The sequence below is a fragment of the Lycorma delicatula genome, chromosome 6 (genome assembly GCF_047948215.1).
Source record: "Lycorma delicatula isolate Av1 chromosome 6, ASM4794821v1, whole genome shotgun sequence".
NCBI classification, from domain to species: domain Eukaryota; kingdom Metazoa; phylum Arthropoda; class Insecta; order Hemiptera; family Fulgoridae; genus Lycorma; species Lycorma delicatula.
The window spans coordinates 10836464-10855499 of NC_134460.1; the positions used below are offsets into that span (position 1 = coordinate 10836464).

At 31.2% G+C, this 19036-nt stretch overlaps 1 protein-coding gene and 1 long non-coding RNA gene across 5 annotated transcripts in view; one reads left to right on the plus strand and one right to left on the minus strand.

Annotated features, from left to right (window-relative positions):
* LOC142326544 (uncharacterized) overlaps window positions 1-19036 on the plus strand; it is a 227598-nt gene that overhangs the window by 121423 nt on the left and 87139 nt on the right. For all 3 annotated transcript variants that reach the window (XR_012756801.1, XR_012756800.1, XR_012756799.1), the window contains exon 2: window positions 6295-6404. This is a non-coding gene — a long non-coding RNA (uncharacterized LOC142326544). The remainder of the gene's footprint in view (window positions 1-6294; window positions 6405-19036) is intronic.
* Window positions 1-19036, minus strand: part of LOC142326543 (lipase member H-A-like) — a 96444-nt gene that overhangs the window by 44699 nt on the left and 32709 nt on the right. The window contains exon 1 of one of the 2 annotated variants that reach the window (XM_075369123.1): window positions 13011-13187. The exons of the other annotated variant lie outside the window; for it this stretch is intronic. Coding sequence (XP_075225238.1) covers window positions 13011-13099 — 89 coding nt within the window. The 5' untranslated portion in view covers window positions 13100-13187. Of the gene's footprint in view, window positions 1-13010; window positions 13188-19036 lie in introns of those variants that run through there. 2 annotated transcript variants of the gene reach the window in all.

Consider the following 19036-nt stretch of genomic DNA (forward strand, 5'->3'; position numbering starts at 1 on the left):
AAGAAGATGCTTCAAAAAAGGGCCAGAATGTCGATCCCGATATTTTCAGTAACAACCATGTTCTGGCAAGTCGTTTTTCTGAAATGACCCAATACTTTGTTGATTTTCCATTAATTTTCGGTGAAGTGGATGTCTTTCAGGGTATTGCTGTGGACCCATCGGGTTGGTTTAGTGGTTAACGCGTCTTCCCAAATCAGCTGATTTGGAAAGTCGAGAGTTACAGCGTTCAAGTCTTAGTAAAGCCAGTTATTTTTACACGGATTTGAATACTAGATCCTGGATACCGGTGTTCTTTGGTGGTTGGGTTTCAATTAACCACTTATCTCAGGAATGGTCGACCTGAGACCGTACAAGGCTACACTTCATTTACACTCATACATATCATCCTCTGAAGAATTATCTAAACGGTAGTTACCGGAGGCTAAACAGGAAAAGAGAAGGTATTGCTGTGGATTCGAACCCGGGAGGTCCCGAGTTTGAATCCCGGTCAGGCATGGCATTTTCACTCGCTACAAAATTTTCATTCATCTCATCTCTGAAGCAATACATAACGGTGGTCCAGGAGGTTAAAAAAAAGGGTATCGCTGTATATATGTATTTTTCTCGCTAATATTGAATTATAACTTAAAAAATAAATTTCCGACAGACCCACTTTATCATTATTATCAAACTGTATTATTAAAATATAACTTATACAAATAACTGATAAATAACACTTAAAAAAAGAAACCAATACAAAAAAGAGTATTTTGGTATGACTGCAGAGGTATGACTGTAAAACTGGCCACTCACAAGCGGCGAGTCAATGTGACGACAGTCGCACTGTCGGACCGTGTGGGAGTTCCTTGATGCGGTTGCTTTGTTCAACCGACATCAGTAGTTTACTTAAGGGAAAGACTCCCACCGCATTGCTATGAGTAGCTGACCTAGAGATATATATGGCTGACCAACAGCCAACTAAGGCTCCAAGCGCTTTAATATGAACAGGTACTTGCTGGCATTCAGCGACCTAGGCGTGGCAGCGAATTGCTGTCTAGACGAAGTAAATGTTTATCATATTTTAAGTAAATTTTTTTCAGTTTATGGATGTCATATATATTTTTAGCAGTTTATGGGGTGCGCCTACCCATTTTAGTAAATATATGACAAGTGACTTGTTCATTGCATGAAGAAGCAGACACAAAAATTGTCCATAATTTATGTGCAATAGACTATGATTCTAATGTAGTTATTCGATGTTCCGATACCGATATTTTAATAATTTTATTGGGCAATATGGAGTATCTCAAAAACAAATTACAAATATGGATGCATTTAGGAGTTGGAAATCATCAAAGGTTCATCAATGTAACCAAATTATACAATAAACTAGGAGAGAAGTTGAGCAAAGCACTGCCAGCATTTCACGCATTCACTGGTTGCGATTTTAACCCTGCATTTTACCGCAAAGGCAAGAAAAGACCGCTTACAATCTTAGAGAAATCAGAAAAATATATTGATGCTTTCATCAAAATTAGTGATCTAAACAACGTTTTTGAAGATAATTTTGAAATTATACAAGAATATAAACACGTAAAAGGAGATGAAAATTTAATAATAGTTGGAGATTGGAATGCAAGCATTGGAAAAGGCAAGGAAGGAAATATAGTGGGTGAATACGGGCTGGGCAAAAGGAATGAAAGAGGGGACCGACTTATAGAGTTTTGCACGAAGTATAATTTAGTAATTGCCAACACCCAATTTAAAAATCATAATAGAAGAATATACACTTGGAAAAAGCCAGGCGATACTGCAAGGTATCAGATAGATTATATCATGGTTAAGCAAAGATTTAGAAATCAACTCGTTGACTGCAAAACTTACCCTGGAGCAGACATTGATAGCGACCATAATTTAGTGATAATGAAATGTAGATTGGGGTTTAAAAACCTGAAGAAAAGTTGTCAGATGAATCGGTGGAATTTAGAGAAGCTTGAGGAAGAGGAGGTAAAGAAGATTTTTGAGGAGGACATCGCAAGAGGTCTGACTAATAAAGATAAGATAGAAAATGTAGAAGAAGAATGGGAGAATGTTAAAAAGGAAATTCTTAAATCAGCAGAAGCAAACTTAGGCGGAATAAAGAGAACTGGTAGAAAACCTTGGGTTTCAGACGATATATTGCAGCTGATGGATGAACGTAGAAAATATAAGAATGCTAGTGATGAAGAAAGTAAAAGGAACTATCGGCAATTAAGAAATGCTATAAACAGGAAGTGCAAACTGGCGAAAGAAGAGTGGATTAAAGAAAAGTGTTCAGAAGTGGAAAGAGAAATGAACATTGGTAAAATAGACGGAGCATACAGGAAAGTTAAGGAAAATTTTGGGGTACATAAATTAAAATCTAATAATGTGTTAAACAAAGATGGTACACCTATATATAATACGAAAGGTAAAGTCGATAGATGGGTGGAATATATTGAAGAGTTATACGGAGGAAATGAATTAGAAAATGGTTTTATAGAGGAGGAAGAGGAAGTTGAGGAGGATGAAATGGGAGAAACAATACTGAGATCTGAATTTAAGAGAGCATTAAAAGATTTAAATGGCAGAAAGGCTCCTGGAATAGACGGAATACCTGTAGAATTACTGCGCAGTGCAGGGGAGGAGGCGATTGATAGATTATACAAACTGGTGTGTAATATTTATGAAAAAGGGGAATTTCCGTCAGACTTCAAAAAAAGTGTTATAGTAATGATACCAAAGAAATCAGGGGCAGATAAATGTGAAGAATACAGAACAATTAGTTTAACTAGTCATGCATCAAAAATCTTAACTAGAATTCTATACAGAAGAATTGAGAGGAGAGTGGAGGAAGTGTTAGGAGAAGACCAATTTGGTTTCAGGAAAAGTATAGGGACAAGGGAAGCAATTTTAGGCCTCAGATTAATAGTAGAAGGAAGATTAAAGAAAAACAAACCAACATACTTGGCGTTTATAGACCTAGAAAAGGCATTCGATAACGTAGACTGGAATAAAATGTTCAGCATTTAAAAAAAATTAGGGTTCAAATACAGAGATAGAAGAACAATTGCTAACATGTACAGGAACCAAACAGCAACAGTAGCAATTGAAGAACATAAGAAAGAAGCCCTAATAAGAAAGGGAGTCCGACAAGGATGTTCCCTATCGCCGTTACTTTTTAATCTTTACATGGAACTAGCAGTTAATGATGTTAAAGAACAATTTAGATTCGGAGTAACAGTACAAGGTGAAAAGATAAAGATGCTACGATTTGCTGATGATATAGTAATTCTAGCCGAGAATAAAAAGGATTTAGAAGAAACAATGAACGGCATAGATGAAGTCCTACGCAAGAACTATCGCATGAAAATAAACAAGAACAAAACAAAAGTAATGAAATGTAGTAGAAATAACAAAGATGGACCACTGAATGTGAAAATAGGAGGAGAAAAGATTATGGAGGTAGAAGAATTTTGTTATTTGGGAAGTAGAATTACTAAAGATGGACGAAGCACGAGCGATATAAAATGCCGAATAGCACAAGCTAAACGAGCCTTCAGTAAGAAATATAAGTTGTTTACATCAAAAATTAATTTAAATGTCAGGAAAAGATTTTTGAAAGTGTATGTTTGGAGTGTCGCTTTATATGGAAGTGAAACTTGGACAATCGGAGTATCTGAGAAGAAAAGGTTAGAAGCTTTTGAAATGTGGTGCTATAGGAGAATGTTAAAAATCAGATGGGTGGATAAAGTGACAAATGAAGAGGTATTGCGGCAAATAGATGAAGAAAGAAGCATTTGGAAAAATATAGTTTAAAGAAGAGACAGACTTATAGGCCACATACTAAGGCATCCTGGAATAGTCGCTTTAATATTGGAAGGACAGGTAGAAGGGAAAAATTGTGTAGGCAGGCCACGTTTGGAGTATGTAAAACAAATTGTTGGGGATGTAGGATGTAGAGGGTATACTGAAATGAAACGACTAGCACTAAATAGGGAATCTTGGATAGCTGCATCAAACCAGTCAAATGACTGAAGACAAAAACAAAAACAACAAGAATATACTTGTGAGATTTACGGTTTCAAAAAAATTCAGGATGTGAATGAGGCTCGTGTAGCCGCATTCAATAAGACTTACAAATTTGATAATAAAGAACAGTTTCCAACTGTTATCAAGAACATTGATGGATCAACGCTGCCACCTTGTCAGTCAGAATTAGAACAGCATTTGAAAAGAACAGGGTACATTTCACATCTTTGGAGGCACTCTCATTTATCAGTACCTATACAGTTCTCTCCAGTTGAATATGGTTGGGATGAAGTTGACAATAAGTACATTTTCAAATGGTTTGAAGGAGATGAAGTTCCTCAAACAGTCAGCGAAGTAAGCATTCAGAATGAGTTGGACGAACCTGAAGGTGAGAAAACTACTGTGCATACAATATCAATTCATATCCTTTTTTCATTTTTCATGTTAAAATTGATAATTATATTTTACTGTTTAGTTCCAATGAGTCAAGAGCTTACTAAATCTTCAGATGACGAGGATGAAGATGATAATGAAAGTAATCTGGAAGAAGAAGAAGAAGAACAAGACATCTGTGAAGAAACGTCAGAATATGACACAGATACTTCATCTGTTTTTTAATTCCATTTCAGAAATGTTTTTATAAATAAATTGTAATATTAATAAAGTTTAATGTCTTATTATTAAAAAAATCCTAGATATAATTCATAATAATGCTATGCTTCTTCAAACATAGTTAATTCATTACTATCAAATACAAGATAGAGCAACGGAAATTTTAAATCGAGTTCAACGACTCAAGTTATTTCAATGTACGTACACTCGTTCAATCTACGTACACTCATAATGCTATGGGTCAAATTATTATAAACAATTATTCAATGAATGTGAAAAACTAATATGCCAGTCTGCCAAAAATCCAATACAACAAAAGCAGTCTGTCAGTTAAAGGTGAATCGCCGCTACTCATGTATGCTGAAACGCTGCTGCTGCATCACACCTTTATCGGCTTGGCAGACGGGTTTTGTTGTACAAAAATCTTGGCAGACTGTTATCATACGCTTTCAAATATATTCAAATACAAAATATCAAAATTACAAGTGGTGCGGAATAAGTTTATATTTTGCTTAATTTTTTCGTATTCAAAGGGGTGGCAGACTGCTTATGTTGTACACAATGATTGGCAGACTGTCAAAATATCTTCGTATATGATCTAGACAAAATGTATACAAAGTTTTATCAAGGGCGAAATAAGTCAAATTTTCCAAAATTTTGCGAGTTTCCCAATTTTCCTTGTTGGGGTTTTCGGATGGCAGACTGTTGTTTTGATCATGTATACTAGTAGTAAAATGAGAAAAAAATAATTCGAAGTGGGGCGAAGATCAGTCACGAAAACTGTCACGGCCTCCCGGACTATGAGCGATTGGGACACATAAGTCGGAGGTGTAAGGCACCGCTCACGCTGTTAGGTAAGCTCTAGAAGCTATTTAGGACTCTGGGCGCTAAACTTTTTCAAGGCTCGATAGCCATTTATGGCACAGACATTCGGTCTTATGCTTTAGGGCAAATGAATGGGGTGGTGGCAGGAGAAATGCCAAGCAAACCAATATAGTTGCTGAGATCCCAGTGTTAGCCATCTTGAGTCGATCATGCACACAATTTTTTCTCTTTATCATTGCTTCTAATTAAACTTTTATATCTTATTGATATATTACACCCTGGTGTGATTCTGATATAAAATTTTTCTCATGTGATAATTAAAGAAAAGTAATTGAAAATATATATTTTTGCATTTTAGCTATAAATAAAGTACGAAAATAAAATTTAATTTATAAATAAATAAAATATAAGCTCTGTACTTGCGTCGTTATTTTTGAAAAGGTGCAGGTTTTGTACCGGATTTTTTTTGTGATCGGCTTATTTCAGACAGATGGTGTTTTTGTACTTTCATTTTAAATAAACTAAAAGAATAAAGAAAATTTATAGAACAAAAATAGCTGGCTTCAATGTTAAAAAATACGAGCTAGGTAATAAAAAAAAAAATGATACCTTTTTACCCTTCTTGTAATTTTTACACTTTGAAGTTGGCGCTAAATAAAGTATTTGTAAGTATTAATAATTATTTAATTAAATAGGTATTATTTTTTAGTGAAATCTTTTGTTGTCTTTGTTATTGTTTATTTTATTATGTAATTATTAAAATAAATATATATGTTTTATATAACGTACTGTTCAACAGACTTCTGATAATTTATGTATTTATTTCAGGACTGGTTATTTTGTTGATACGGCTATTGGAACATCCACAACAAAATAAACAATTTTTTCTGGTATATGCTCTATGAAGAACCGGTTTTTACTGTGTCACTGTTCTCCATGTAGGTATATATAATGTTTTGTTGTTTCACATATTTACTTCTTTACCTTATTTTAATATCAACAAACCTTTGCGGTTTTAAAAATAAAGTAATAAAATTCAGATAGCGTTTTATTTTGTGAAATATTTTAAAATACTGGTATACTAGAAGAATTGTAAGGATGTTATTTATAGGATTTTTAAAGCTTATATTTTGAAAAAAGAAATGGTAAAATTTAAAGGATTGATGAAATTTAAAAATTTATTTTTCTTTATAACTAATATTCCTGTCACGTCCAGAAATGATCCTTCAATGTCTAAGTCGGGTAATGTAGAATCAAGAAAGATTTTCTGTTTCTACTTTACCTGTTAAAATTAAATTTACTAATTCAAGCCTATTATATAATTAATACATTAAAATAATACATGATTCAAGCACTTTTTTTAAAAATATAACTATATAATTTATATAATTACCAGTTCCTATAATTACCAGTAAAAAAGAGTTGCGTTTTTCATTAAATGAATTACAATTTTTATAATTCACAATTTTTTTTTAGAATTTTAGTACTTTCATTTAAGTAGTCATATCCTAATTTTTTTTTCTTTAATATTCTACATTTCACATATGAATAAAAAATCTAATGTGGACACCACATAACTTCCTTGTACGCCTATTAAATTACATATACACATTTTTTTAAATGAAAAGTACATAAAATTTGTTTTCATTACTGATATTTTTTATTTATTTTTATAATTGCTTTTATTGAATTATTATTTATCGTAATTTTTTTTTACTAACAGAGGTTAATAATTATTATTTATAAATCAATACATTTAAATTTAAAAAAAAGTTAAAAATAAGGAGATAAGTCTGATTCAAATCAATGTACCTTCCCCTTGCAAGATCCAAATATTTCACTGGTTAAACTCTTATTTGGTTATAATTCCGGAACTAATGAAAATAAGTAACACTTATGATATATCGTTGAAAAGCTCTCAATAAGGGCTTATTACTGCAGTTACGAAGTTGAGGGCTTCTTGCTGCAAGATCCAAATTTTTTGGATTTTGGGATTTTTTGGATACTTTTGGTTCAGTTAATTACCATCAAAACAGTCCTAAATCCAAAATGTCAACATCCTACGGCTAATCGTTTTTGAGTTATGCAAGATTAGACGTCACGCCGAAACTAGTCAAGATGGATTCAGGGATGGTCAAAATTGATATTTCCGTTGCAATCTAAAAACTGAATTTTTCGCGATCACAGTACTTTCTTTACTTCGTACAAGGAAGTAAAAACAATTGTCTAAATGACGCTATATTACAACATTAGTGTAATATTCAGGATTTGATTGTTTTTCTTTTTAAATTTATTTTAAATACACTTAAATTGTTATATTTATCGTTATCTCTTTAAAATTAAAAGATATACGATTTTATAACATCTTATTAAACAAAAAATTAAGAAATGTCGGCTATTATGTTCACCGATTATATCTATATAATGTAAAAATTATAGTAAATTTAAAATTATAAATTATTTATTATTATTATTATTATTAAAAATAATTTAATTATTTAATAAATAAATTTAATTTAATAATCTAATTAAATTATTTTTAATAATTTATTGTTAAAAATTAATTAAAATTTAAAATTATAGTGGAAAATTTCGTAATATTATAATCTATATTATGTTCTCCGTATTTTATGAAGTATAAATGAAATGCCGCCTAATAACTGTAAATTAAGGAATTTTGATCTGTATTGCACAAGAACTGCGCTTGGTAAAATAGTAGCGTTTCTGATTTTTATCTGTAAGATCCTGAGTTTAAATTCTGACTTAGCGACGATGTAAATGCATTACAAAATTCTATCGATTAAAAGCGATTGTAAACGAGCTTTAAAAATAAATAAATAAATCATCTTTGAAAGAACCGTTAACAAAATTTAAGTTATTATAACTGAAAAGACAGATATTAATTCTTATCAAAAAATTTTATTTTTAAAAACAAATAAAAATTTACAAAAATTATCTCATTAAAATGATCTTTTGATATTTCTGATCGGTGCAAAAATATAATAAATAATAAGAACTGCTTTATATAATTTTGGGAAAGGTAGAATATATTTCTATTTTTGTATAATAAAACATAAAATAATGTATAAATTAATAAACATTTTATTACTGAATATCTTTTACAGAGTTAATATTTTTAATTCAGCTGTCACTATGTTACGTCGTAATTTTGTAATGAATTACGAAAACAAAACATTACTCCTTACTTTTTTTGGCCGATTGTTTTAGCGTGCGGTTAAATGTTGCGATATTCATATAATAATAGTTTAAATAAAAAAAAAAACCACAAAAAGGCATTTCATGATTTTAATAAATATTAAATTAAATATTATGTTTAAATTCATTAATTTATATAATTTAAAATTCGTTGTTTTATTTTCTAAGAAAAATATTATTAATGAAGAAATATAAGAAGTAAGAAAAATATTCAGAGAAATCAAAACAAATATGTTTCTCGATGTTTCCTGTGGAGGTCCCAGGTCCAAATCCCGGTCAGGCATAGCATCTTTTTATATGCTACCGATTTCCAGCGGGCTAATGACCTTAGCTGTTAATACCCGCTCTTTGATAACAAATAAAAGAATTTGTATTTATTTTTAATACTTACCATTAGAATAGTATTTATGAACGTTACAAAAACTTTTATATTCCGGTTATTAACGTGGCTTTTACATGGTGATCGGTATACTTTATTCCACACACCGGTCGATCTAGCGGTAAACTTGTCATTAGAAATTAGTTATTTCGAAGTAGAGAGTTCTAAGGTTCAAATCCTAATAAAGGCAGTTTATTATTAAAACCTTAATACGTATTTCAATACTAGAACGTGGATACCGATGTTGTTTGGTGGTTGGCTTTCAATCAACCACATATGTCGGTAATGGTCGACCTGAGACTGTAAAAGACTACACTTAATTTGCATTCATATTTATCATCCTCATTCATCGAAGTAATAGTTACGGTGGTAAGGCTAAATATAAAATTAAAGACAGAGTTTATTTATTAAAGAGAGTTTCCAGATTTATTCTGGAAATTGTTTAAGAGGTGAAAATAAAATCCTAAAAAAAATAAATCGACTACAATGATTTTTTCAAAAATTTAAACTTGTGTCGAGGAAAGATGGAAACGTCAATTTTTCGTAATTTTTTTAATTCAATGAGACCTATAGTTCTCCAATCTGTTACTCGGTTGGATATTTACATTGATAATTTTTGAGTCTCCTCCCTCCAAAAGAACACTTATGAATAAATACGAATCTTTTTTTATAAGTAAACATAAATAACGTCTAAAGTTACTATTTATATCAATTTAAAGGTTTTTATTTAATTACTCCATGACTGATAGTACTGCGGGCGGCGTGTAGCTGTGAACATTGCGTGCGAGAGAGATAAACTGATAGGACGGGTGGAACAGTTTATCTTCGCCCCCGGGAATTACCGTTGAAATATTAATTCAGAGGATGATATGTATGAGGGTAAGTGAAGTGTAGTCTTGTACAGTCTCAGGTCGACCGTTTCTGAGATGTGTGGTTAATTGAAACCCGACCGCTAAAGAACACAGGTATCCACGATCTAGTATTCAAATCCGTATAAAAGTAACTGTCTTTACTAGGACTTGAACGCTGGAACTCTCGACTTCCAAATCAGCTGAGGGTGGAACAGTTAGTCATTCCTGCTCCGTATACCTACATTGTCAAAGTTGTTCAGGAAGTTAATACCGCGGTAAGTCTGCCGTCAGCCCATGTGTACAGCAATATGCCGCCCGCTATAACGTAATTTGCTTATGAAAGGAATTTAGACCCTTTATGAGACATATAGAAGATAAATGATTAAATATTAAATTAATTTTCAAACTGCAAAATTTTGTTGCGGTGTTTAATTAAAAGATCAAAATATATATATTACCAATTAAAAATATTCTATTTACAGCGTATTCAAAATTAAAAAACGGGTCTCATGGGTTATACGACCACCGCTATAAATGTATAAAATAAAATAAAATATAAATGGACTAATTTAAGAATAAGTTAACCTTGCTCGTGTTATAATTATAGATATAATCTAATCAAACTTAATGTACGCTCGCTAAGCTTGATTCTAGAGCGAATTTTATGGGTTATACTACCACTACTTGTAATTTATTTAATTAATACCAAAATTATAAATATAATCTAACCTTCGTTCGCTAATCCATTAGACCCGAAAAAACTAGTGAAGTTGAAAAACAGAGAATTATGATAGAATCATGTAAAAAGAACTAAACTACAACTATAGTATATGTGAAATCTAAAGGCGGATCCTTCCTACAAGCTGCCTCTACCTGTCTCCTCTACATCAATCCTGGTACCTGGCGTGCGTAACACGTGCTACTGGTTGTAATAAAAGTAGTGCGTACGTGCTATTTAAAAATAATTTTTGTAAATAACAACGCCACGTCAAGGAAAATCACTGACTTTTGGGAAACTCTACTATGGCTGCTGGTGTGAGAACTCGCTGAGTGATGTAAAGAGGAGGGAGGGATGCCATAGCTTACTACGGACCCGCCTTCAGATGTTACATAGAATATAATAAAGTAGCAGTGGCGGCTCGTAACTAAAATTAGTGAGGATGCTGCTCCAGAAAAACTTTTTCTGGGCCCTAAAGAACTGAAAAAATAAATCAGATAGAATAGCCGGAAGCAGGATAATAATCTAATTCTACAATTTATCACATTCAAGAATATCGTACAGAGTTTTTAAGCGCAATAGCACGAGAAATAAAAAAACTACCTTCCACTAGCACGCCAAGGTCGGAACTGCGGGAACGACAGTGCTATCTCTCCCTCGCAGCCTCGCGTGCAGCTTCCTACATACGCATAAGCATAACAGCCAAACACCACGTCGCCTGAACTGTGAAGCGCACAGTTGCATACAAAGATTTTTGTATCTTTTTCATAACCGGGGGATGGCTACTGACATTAAGCTTAAGGATTATATATTTTACAAGTATAAAGAAAGAATTAAAGAAAAAAGGACTCATTTTATACTAAATGTTATCGTTAATACCAAATGGAAATAGGGGGTGCTGCAGTTCCACAGTGCCTATACGCGAGCCGCCACTGTAATGTTGTACGACTGTGATTAGGTTGTGTATTTATTTATTTTAAATAATTGATAAGGTCGTTAGAATTTCTGTTGTAATACAGAGTGATTCTAGAATGGTTCATTTTTTTTTTTTTTTAAGAAAATAGAATTTCCTAATAATATTCGTAATAGTTATACCATTTTAGTGTGATGTATTCGTTTATATTTTTATACTATGTTTAGCGTAATAGCTATCCTGTTTTTTCCTGTTTAGCCTCCGGGAATCGCCGTGAGGTGTTACTTCAGATGATGAATGATATGTAAGAGTGTAAGTGAAGTGTAGTCTTGTACAGTCTGAGGTCGACCGTTTTTGATATGTGTGGTTAATTGAAACCCAACCACCAAAGAATACCGGTATCCACGATCTAGTATTCAAATCCGTATGAATGTAACTGCATTTACTAGGATTTGAACGTTGGAACTCTCGACTTCGAATATCAGCTGATGCGAAGATGCGCTCACCACTAGATCAATCTGGTGCGTTGGAATGGTTATCCTAGCTGTTTATAGTAGTGAAATTTTACTGCAGCGTATGCGATTGTGTTAGTGTAGTTATGTACCGGGTGATTTAATTTGTTAGTGCTCAACAGTATTTGTAGAATCGTGTTTTTGTCAAGAGTGATATAGGTTTAACTATAGCTCTCGTAACTAATTACATAAATAACTCATTCAGTCGGCCAAATGTAAACATCAAACACAATCAGATCATAAATCACACATAAAACATCAAACCATATAATATGTACGCATATCTTTCGAGAAAGTTTATTACAACCCCACGCGATTTGTTCACAACAGGAAAGCTCTTTAAATGAATCGAGTAGAGTATAATAATGTCTATGCCTTATGCCTTTATTTTTCCTGTTTAGCCTCCGGTAATTACCTTTTAGATAATACTTCAGAGGATGAATGAGGATGATGATATGTATGAGTGTAAATGAAGTGTAGTCTTGTACAGTCTCAGTTCGACCATTCCTGAGATGTGTAGTTAATTGTAGAAAACCCAACCACCAAAGAACACCGGTTTCCACGATCTAGTATTCAAATCTGTGTAAAAATAACTGACTCTACTATATGCGTTATGTCTATGCAAAATAAGTTTCCCATACTGTCGGTAACTGGATATCCGGTTATTAGAAAAGTAGTTCGTCATTTGTTTACTCAGCGAATTGATACTCAGTTGCATAAGCCACCATATTTAACTATTTATTTCCGACAAAACAAATAAAATTAATACAAAATAAAATTGAAGAAATATTATAACATGCATGCGTAAATTAATTTTCTACAAATAATTCTATTATTTTCAAATATTACAATAATATATATATATATATATATATATATATATATATATATGTGTGTGTGTGTATTAAATAAATTTTAATCTTATCTACAAATTAATTGTTGAATGATTAAATACTCATGATATAAATAGAAGAGGATTTTGCTTGATGGGCATAACTCATGTAATTGTAGATGACAGTTGTAAAAGTTCCAATCAATCTTCATATTTGATTGGTTTTTTTCTTCTAACCATCGCCAGTGCGCCTGCCGCTTCTGATGATGATGTAAAGAGGTTTGATAACGTCGTTGCTGGATGTTCCGGTTTATTCCTTGTCGTTTATTATCTTGACTTGATGTATCACACAGAAGAACTAAACAACCAACTGTGATTTTAATACAAATATAAAAATTAAATAAAATAGTTTACATATAAAAACAAAACTAACTATAAGAGTATTTTAAATGTATATTCGAAACTGTTAAAATAAAATTTTATAGCAATGTGTGAAAAATGAAGAACATAAGAAAGAAGCCCTAATAAGAAAGGGAGTCCGACAAGGATGTTCCCTATCTCCGTTACTTTTTAATCTTTACATGGAACTAGCAGTTAATGATGTTAAAGAACAATTTAGATTCGGAGTAACAGTACAAGGTGAAAAGATAAAGATGCTACGATTTGCTGATGATATAGTAATTCTAGCCGAGAGTAAAAAGGATTTAGAAGAAACAATGAACGGCATAGATGGAGTCCTACGCAAGAACTATCGCGTGAAAATAAACAAGAACAAAACAAAAGTAATGAAATGTAGTAGAAATAACAAAGATGGACCGCTGAATGTGAAAATAGGAGGAGAAAAGATTATGGAGGTAGAAGAATTTTGTTATTTGGGAAGTAAAATTACTAAAGATGGACGAAGCAGGAGCGATATAAAATGCCGAATAGCACAAGCTAAACGAGCCTTCAGTAACAAATATAATTTGTTTACATCAAAAATTAATTTAAATGTCAGGAAAAGATTTTTGAAAGTGTATGTTTGGAGTGTCGCTTTATATGGAAGTGAAACTTGGACGATCGGAGTATCTGAGAAGAAAAGATTAGAAGCTTTTGAAATGCGGTGCTATAGGAGAATGTTAAAAATCAGATGGGTGGATAAAGTGACAAATTAAGAGGTATTGCGGCAAATAGATGAAGAAAGAAGCATTTGGAAAAATATAGTTAAAAGAAGAGACAGACTTATAGGCCACATACTAAGGCATCCTGGAATAGTCGCTTTAATTTTGGAAGGACAGGTAGAAGGGAAAAATTGTGTAGGCAGGCCACGTTTGGAATATGTAAAACAAATTGTTAGGGATGTAGGATGTAGAGGGTATACTGAAATGAAACGACTAGCACTAGATAGGGAATCTTGGAGAGCTGCATCAAACCAGTCAAATGACTGAAGACAAAAAAAAAAAAAAAAGTGTGAAAAATAAACAGATAATTTGTTGAAATATAACATTCACTTAAAGATAATGACAGAAAAAATAAAAACTATATTCACTTTCTTTTGAAAAACCTTATAATTTTATTCAAAAAAGAAGAGAAAACTTAGTTTAATACTGTTATAATGAATGTAATTCTGTATCTAAATAATATAATGAATAATTAAAAGATCTGATGTAATTAGCTAAAAAAATCTGATGTGGATCCACATGACTCCCTTGTACGCCTATTAAATTACATATAATTATTTTTTGCTGCACTTCATTTAAACTTATTTCATTTGAAAGAGAGATACGATCCTCCAATTATTTAATAAAGTGGACAGTTACACAATTGCTGAAATATTAGTTTTTATTAGCATCAAATATTTATACAATTATTAATTCAACAATCTTACATGAAGTATTAAGTCCCTATATTACTCGTATTACTAGATCAGTGTTATTCCTATCTTCGTGAGTTGCTGAATAACAAAAGTTTCAAATTTCTGGTGTGCCGTATAAATACAAGTTAATAAAAATTAAACTATTCCGTTTAGTGAACTCTTGTATACCGATTACAAATGTTATTTCGACTTTAAGGTGTAAAATATTCGGTTTTTATTATTGGATTATTTGGTGAATAATCAAAAATAAAAAAGAAACAATCATACGGGAAAAAGAAAGATAACATGAAGAAATATATCTCAAAAAAACGATAAGAAGATGAATATGAAGGGGAAGAAAACATTAAGAAAGAATTAAAAATTAAGTGAAAATGATACCTATAGATAGGAAGAAAATGTTAAAACCAAAGAAAGAATGAAAAGATTAAAAGGCGATGAAATAAAAAGAGAGAAAATTTAAAAAACTAGAGAACGTATACACAAATTAAGATTAGAAGAATTATATCAAATCAAAGAGCGATTAAAAATGATTGGAAACAAAAAAAAAACAAATAAACGACATGATGATCAACTCCGACTTACGGAGAATACTGTCCGACAATATCAGAGGAGTAATGAACTAAACGATAAAGAGTATTTTGCAATTTGTTAAAAATCGGACATGTATGGCTCAGTGTGTATGTTGTTCTTGTGAGGGTCTACTTTTCAGTCACTCTGTAGTTAACTTTAATGTAGAACAGAAATTCCAGAATAATTAATAAAATTAAACAGGAATTAAACTATAAAATTAAAAAATAATACGATTCTAAATTATAATTTTCAATTAATATTAAATAATCAGACGTTTCATCGAATCTATTACATGCACACACATGTAATAATGCCTATTAAATTACATATATTCATTTTTAAGAGTATATAAAATTTTATTTCACTAATAACTTCTGATTTTTTTAAAATATTTTTATTATTGAATAATTATTTATTGTAATTTTTTTTTACAATCACGGGTTAATAATTATTAATAAATCAATAAATTAATATTAAAAAAAAAGGTCAAAAAAATAAATTAAAAAAAAAAGAAAGGGGATGAAGTTTGATTCGAACCGATGTGCCTTCCCCGTGCCTAAGATCCAAATATTTTTTCATTAATTAGTATTTTATCTGACTACAACTCTGGAAACAATGAAAATAAGTACCACTTATGATATATCGTTGAAAATCTCTCGATGAGGGCTTATTACTGTAATTAAGAAAAGGTCCAAAATCCATTTTTTTTTTTTTTTTGGAGGATTTTGGGCACTTTTGGTTCGACTGCAATTGATTAAAAGAGGATGATGTGCACAACTTGATGTTACAATAGTCTTAAATCCAAAATTTCAACATCCTACGGCTAATAGTTTTTTTAGTTATACAAGATACATACGGAAAAAGGATATTTCCGTTGAAATCTGAAAACCGAATTTTTTCGCGATCACAATAGTTCCTTTACGTCGTACAAGGAAGTAAAAAAATATGAAAATAAATTTTTAAAAGATCTACATAATTTTTAACTTAATAATAAATAATCTTAAAAGAAAAGGATTACACCAAAGTGAAACGGTCAGAAGAGAGAAAGACCAAAAACGGGGAAAAAATAAAAGGATATTCGGAAGAAAAAAAAAACAGAAGGAATGATATTTGCGTGGTCCATAGTAACAGCAAAAAAATAAATAAATAAGTACCTTTCACTACATATGTCTAAAAAAAATTTCTAAAGCGATTCCTTTAAAAACAAATAATCGGGGGATATAATTTAATCTATGCAGAATATATATATATATATATATATATATACATATATATATGTATATATATATATATATATCTTTTTTATTCTATTTACCTTAACTCAAAATTATTCTATGAATTATTTATAATTTTTTAATTAAGCAGTCGTGTATTTAGACTACTGTCTAAAAGTTTGTTAATTGAATTTATGTCTATTTAAAATATTGTAGTTAATGTAACAGGCGCAATTCGATTTAGTTCGATTTGTCGTTGTAAAAAGTTTAAATTTTTACATGGAGATTTTTTTAAAAGAAACAATTAGATTATCTCCATAAACTATTTTCTCTTTTTTTCCCATTATCATTGCTTAAAATTGGATCTAGATTACGTAATGATATACATTATAGTCATTCTTATAATTAAAGTGTTTCCTCGCAAAAATACAAGAAAATTTGTTTTTCTTATCTAATCGTTCTATTATCTTTCTATGTTCTTATTCTTCTAAAGATAATCCTTGTAAAATTAAAACAAAAATCAATTTAAAAAAAAAATAATGAAATTAAGTTAAAAATTTCATTAAATTTAGAAAAGTTTCATTTTCCTTATAATTCAACTTTTTAATTTTGGCACCAGATTAAGGATGGGTAGTTTTCACTAAAGTAGCTAATTTGGTATTGACTTTAAAAATCTGAAAAACAAAAAGAATTGAAAAATTACAATCCTAGTCTAAATCTTCTAAATTTTTGTGCAGTTTTTTCGTAATTTATTTTTTACAGTTTATTTTGTAATTTTCTACAAAATAAACTGTAAAAAATGAAATTTATACATTTTTATTTATATAAAATTTGTTATAATTTTAATTTATGTATAAATTTCATATAATTTTTATTGTATATCTGGTTTAAATCTCTATCTGCGAATATAAAACAAGATATCCTGACTGACTCATAACCAACTTCCAGAAAAAACTACATAATATAAATTGATGAAATTTGTATACACGTTTTTCTTATGATGTGTGCTCACTAAAAAATAATATTTACAATTCCGAGTTAATGAGATAAAAAATAGATTTTGCTACTTTTTTAATTCCTCGGTAACAAATATCTTGATTTTTGTTATGTGTAATCTTCATGTAAATATCTAAAAAACAATTAAAATTTTTTTTTTGAATTTCGACCTTGAAAGGGAAGAAGAAAGGTATAAAAAATTTTGAACAATGATTAGAGATTTTCCCCGTTTCAGATTATACTAAACAATAGATGATATTTAGTAGATTTAGGCTTGTAACGTTTCAGATAAATATCTAAAAACATTTTCAGCTTTTTTTGAAGTTTGATTTTGTAAGGGGTGCGACGGTGTACGGCGCGGCGGCTGAAACAAGACAGCGCTCTACCAACACAGCCACTGCTACTGTTATTGTATGCGTGACGCGATTGACTACACCTACCTCCGGTTACTTGACAAAAAAAAAAATAAAAATTTTTTTTTTTTAAACGGAAACGACGTACGGTTACCTCCGAGTAGTGGTGTTTGTCTGGTAACGCTGAGAACCGGGCGAATTACATTTTTACCCGTACAAAGAACGGGTAATCAGCTACGGGCCTAACTACTATTTTTAAGATCCATTTTGAAATCCGTCTTTCAGATCACCCAATGTTTCGGATCCTGTAGAGATCAAACTGTCGCTGAGAAAAAATTACATTACACAGATTTTTTTTTTTGTCTTCAGTCATTTGACTGGTTTGATGCAGCTCTCCAAGATTCCCTATCTAGTGCTAGTCGTTTCATTTCAGTATACTCTCTACATCCTACATCCCTAACAATTTGTTTTACATATTCCAAACGTGGCCTGCCTACAAAATTTTTTCCTTCTACCTGTCCTTCCAATATTAAAGCGACTGTTCCAGGATGCCCGATGTATGTGGCCTATAAGTCTGTCTCTTCTTTTAACTATATTTTTCCAAATGCTTCTTTCTTCATCTATTTGCCGCAATACCTCTTCGTTTGTCACTTTATCCACCCGTCTGATTTTTAACATTCTCCTATAGCACCGCATTTCAAAAGCTTCTAATCTTTTCTTCTCAGATACTCCGATCGTCCAAGTTTCACTTCCATATAAAGCGACACTCCAAACATATACTTTCAAAAATCTATTCCTGACATTTAAATTAATTTTTGATATTAACAAATTATATTTCTTACTGAAGGCTCGTTTAGCTTGTGCTATTCGGCATTTTATATCACTCCTGCTTCGTCCATCTTTAGTAATTCTACTTCCCAAATAACAAAATTCTTCTACCTCCATAATCTTTTCTCCTCCTATTTTCACATTCAGTGGTCCGTCTTTGTTATTTCTACTACATTTCATTACTTTTGTTTTGTTCTTGTTTATTTTCATGCGATAGTTCTTGCGTAGGACTTCATCTATGCCGTTCATTGTTTCTTCTAAATCCTTTTTACTCTCGGCTAGAATTACTATATCATCAGCAAATCGTAGCATCTTTATCTTTTCAGCTTGTAC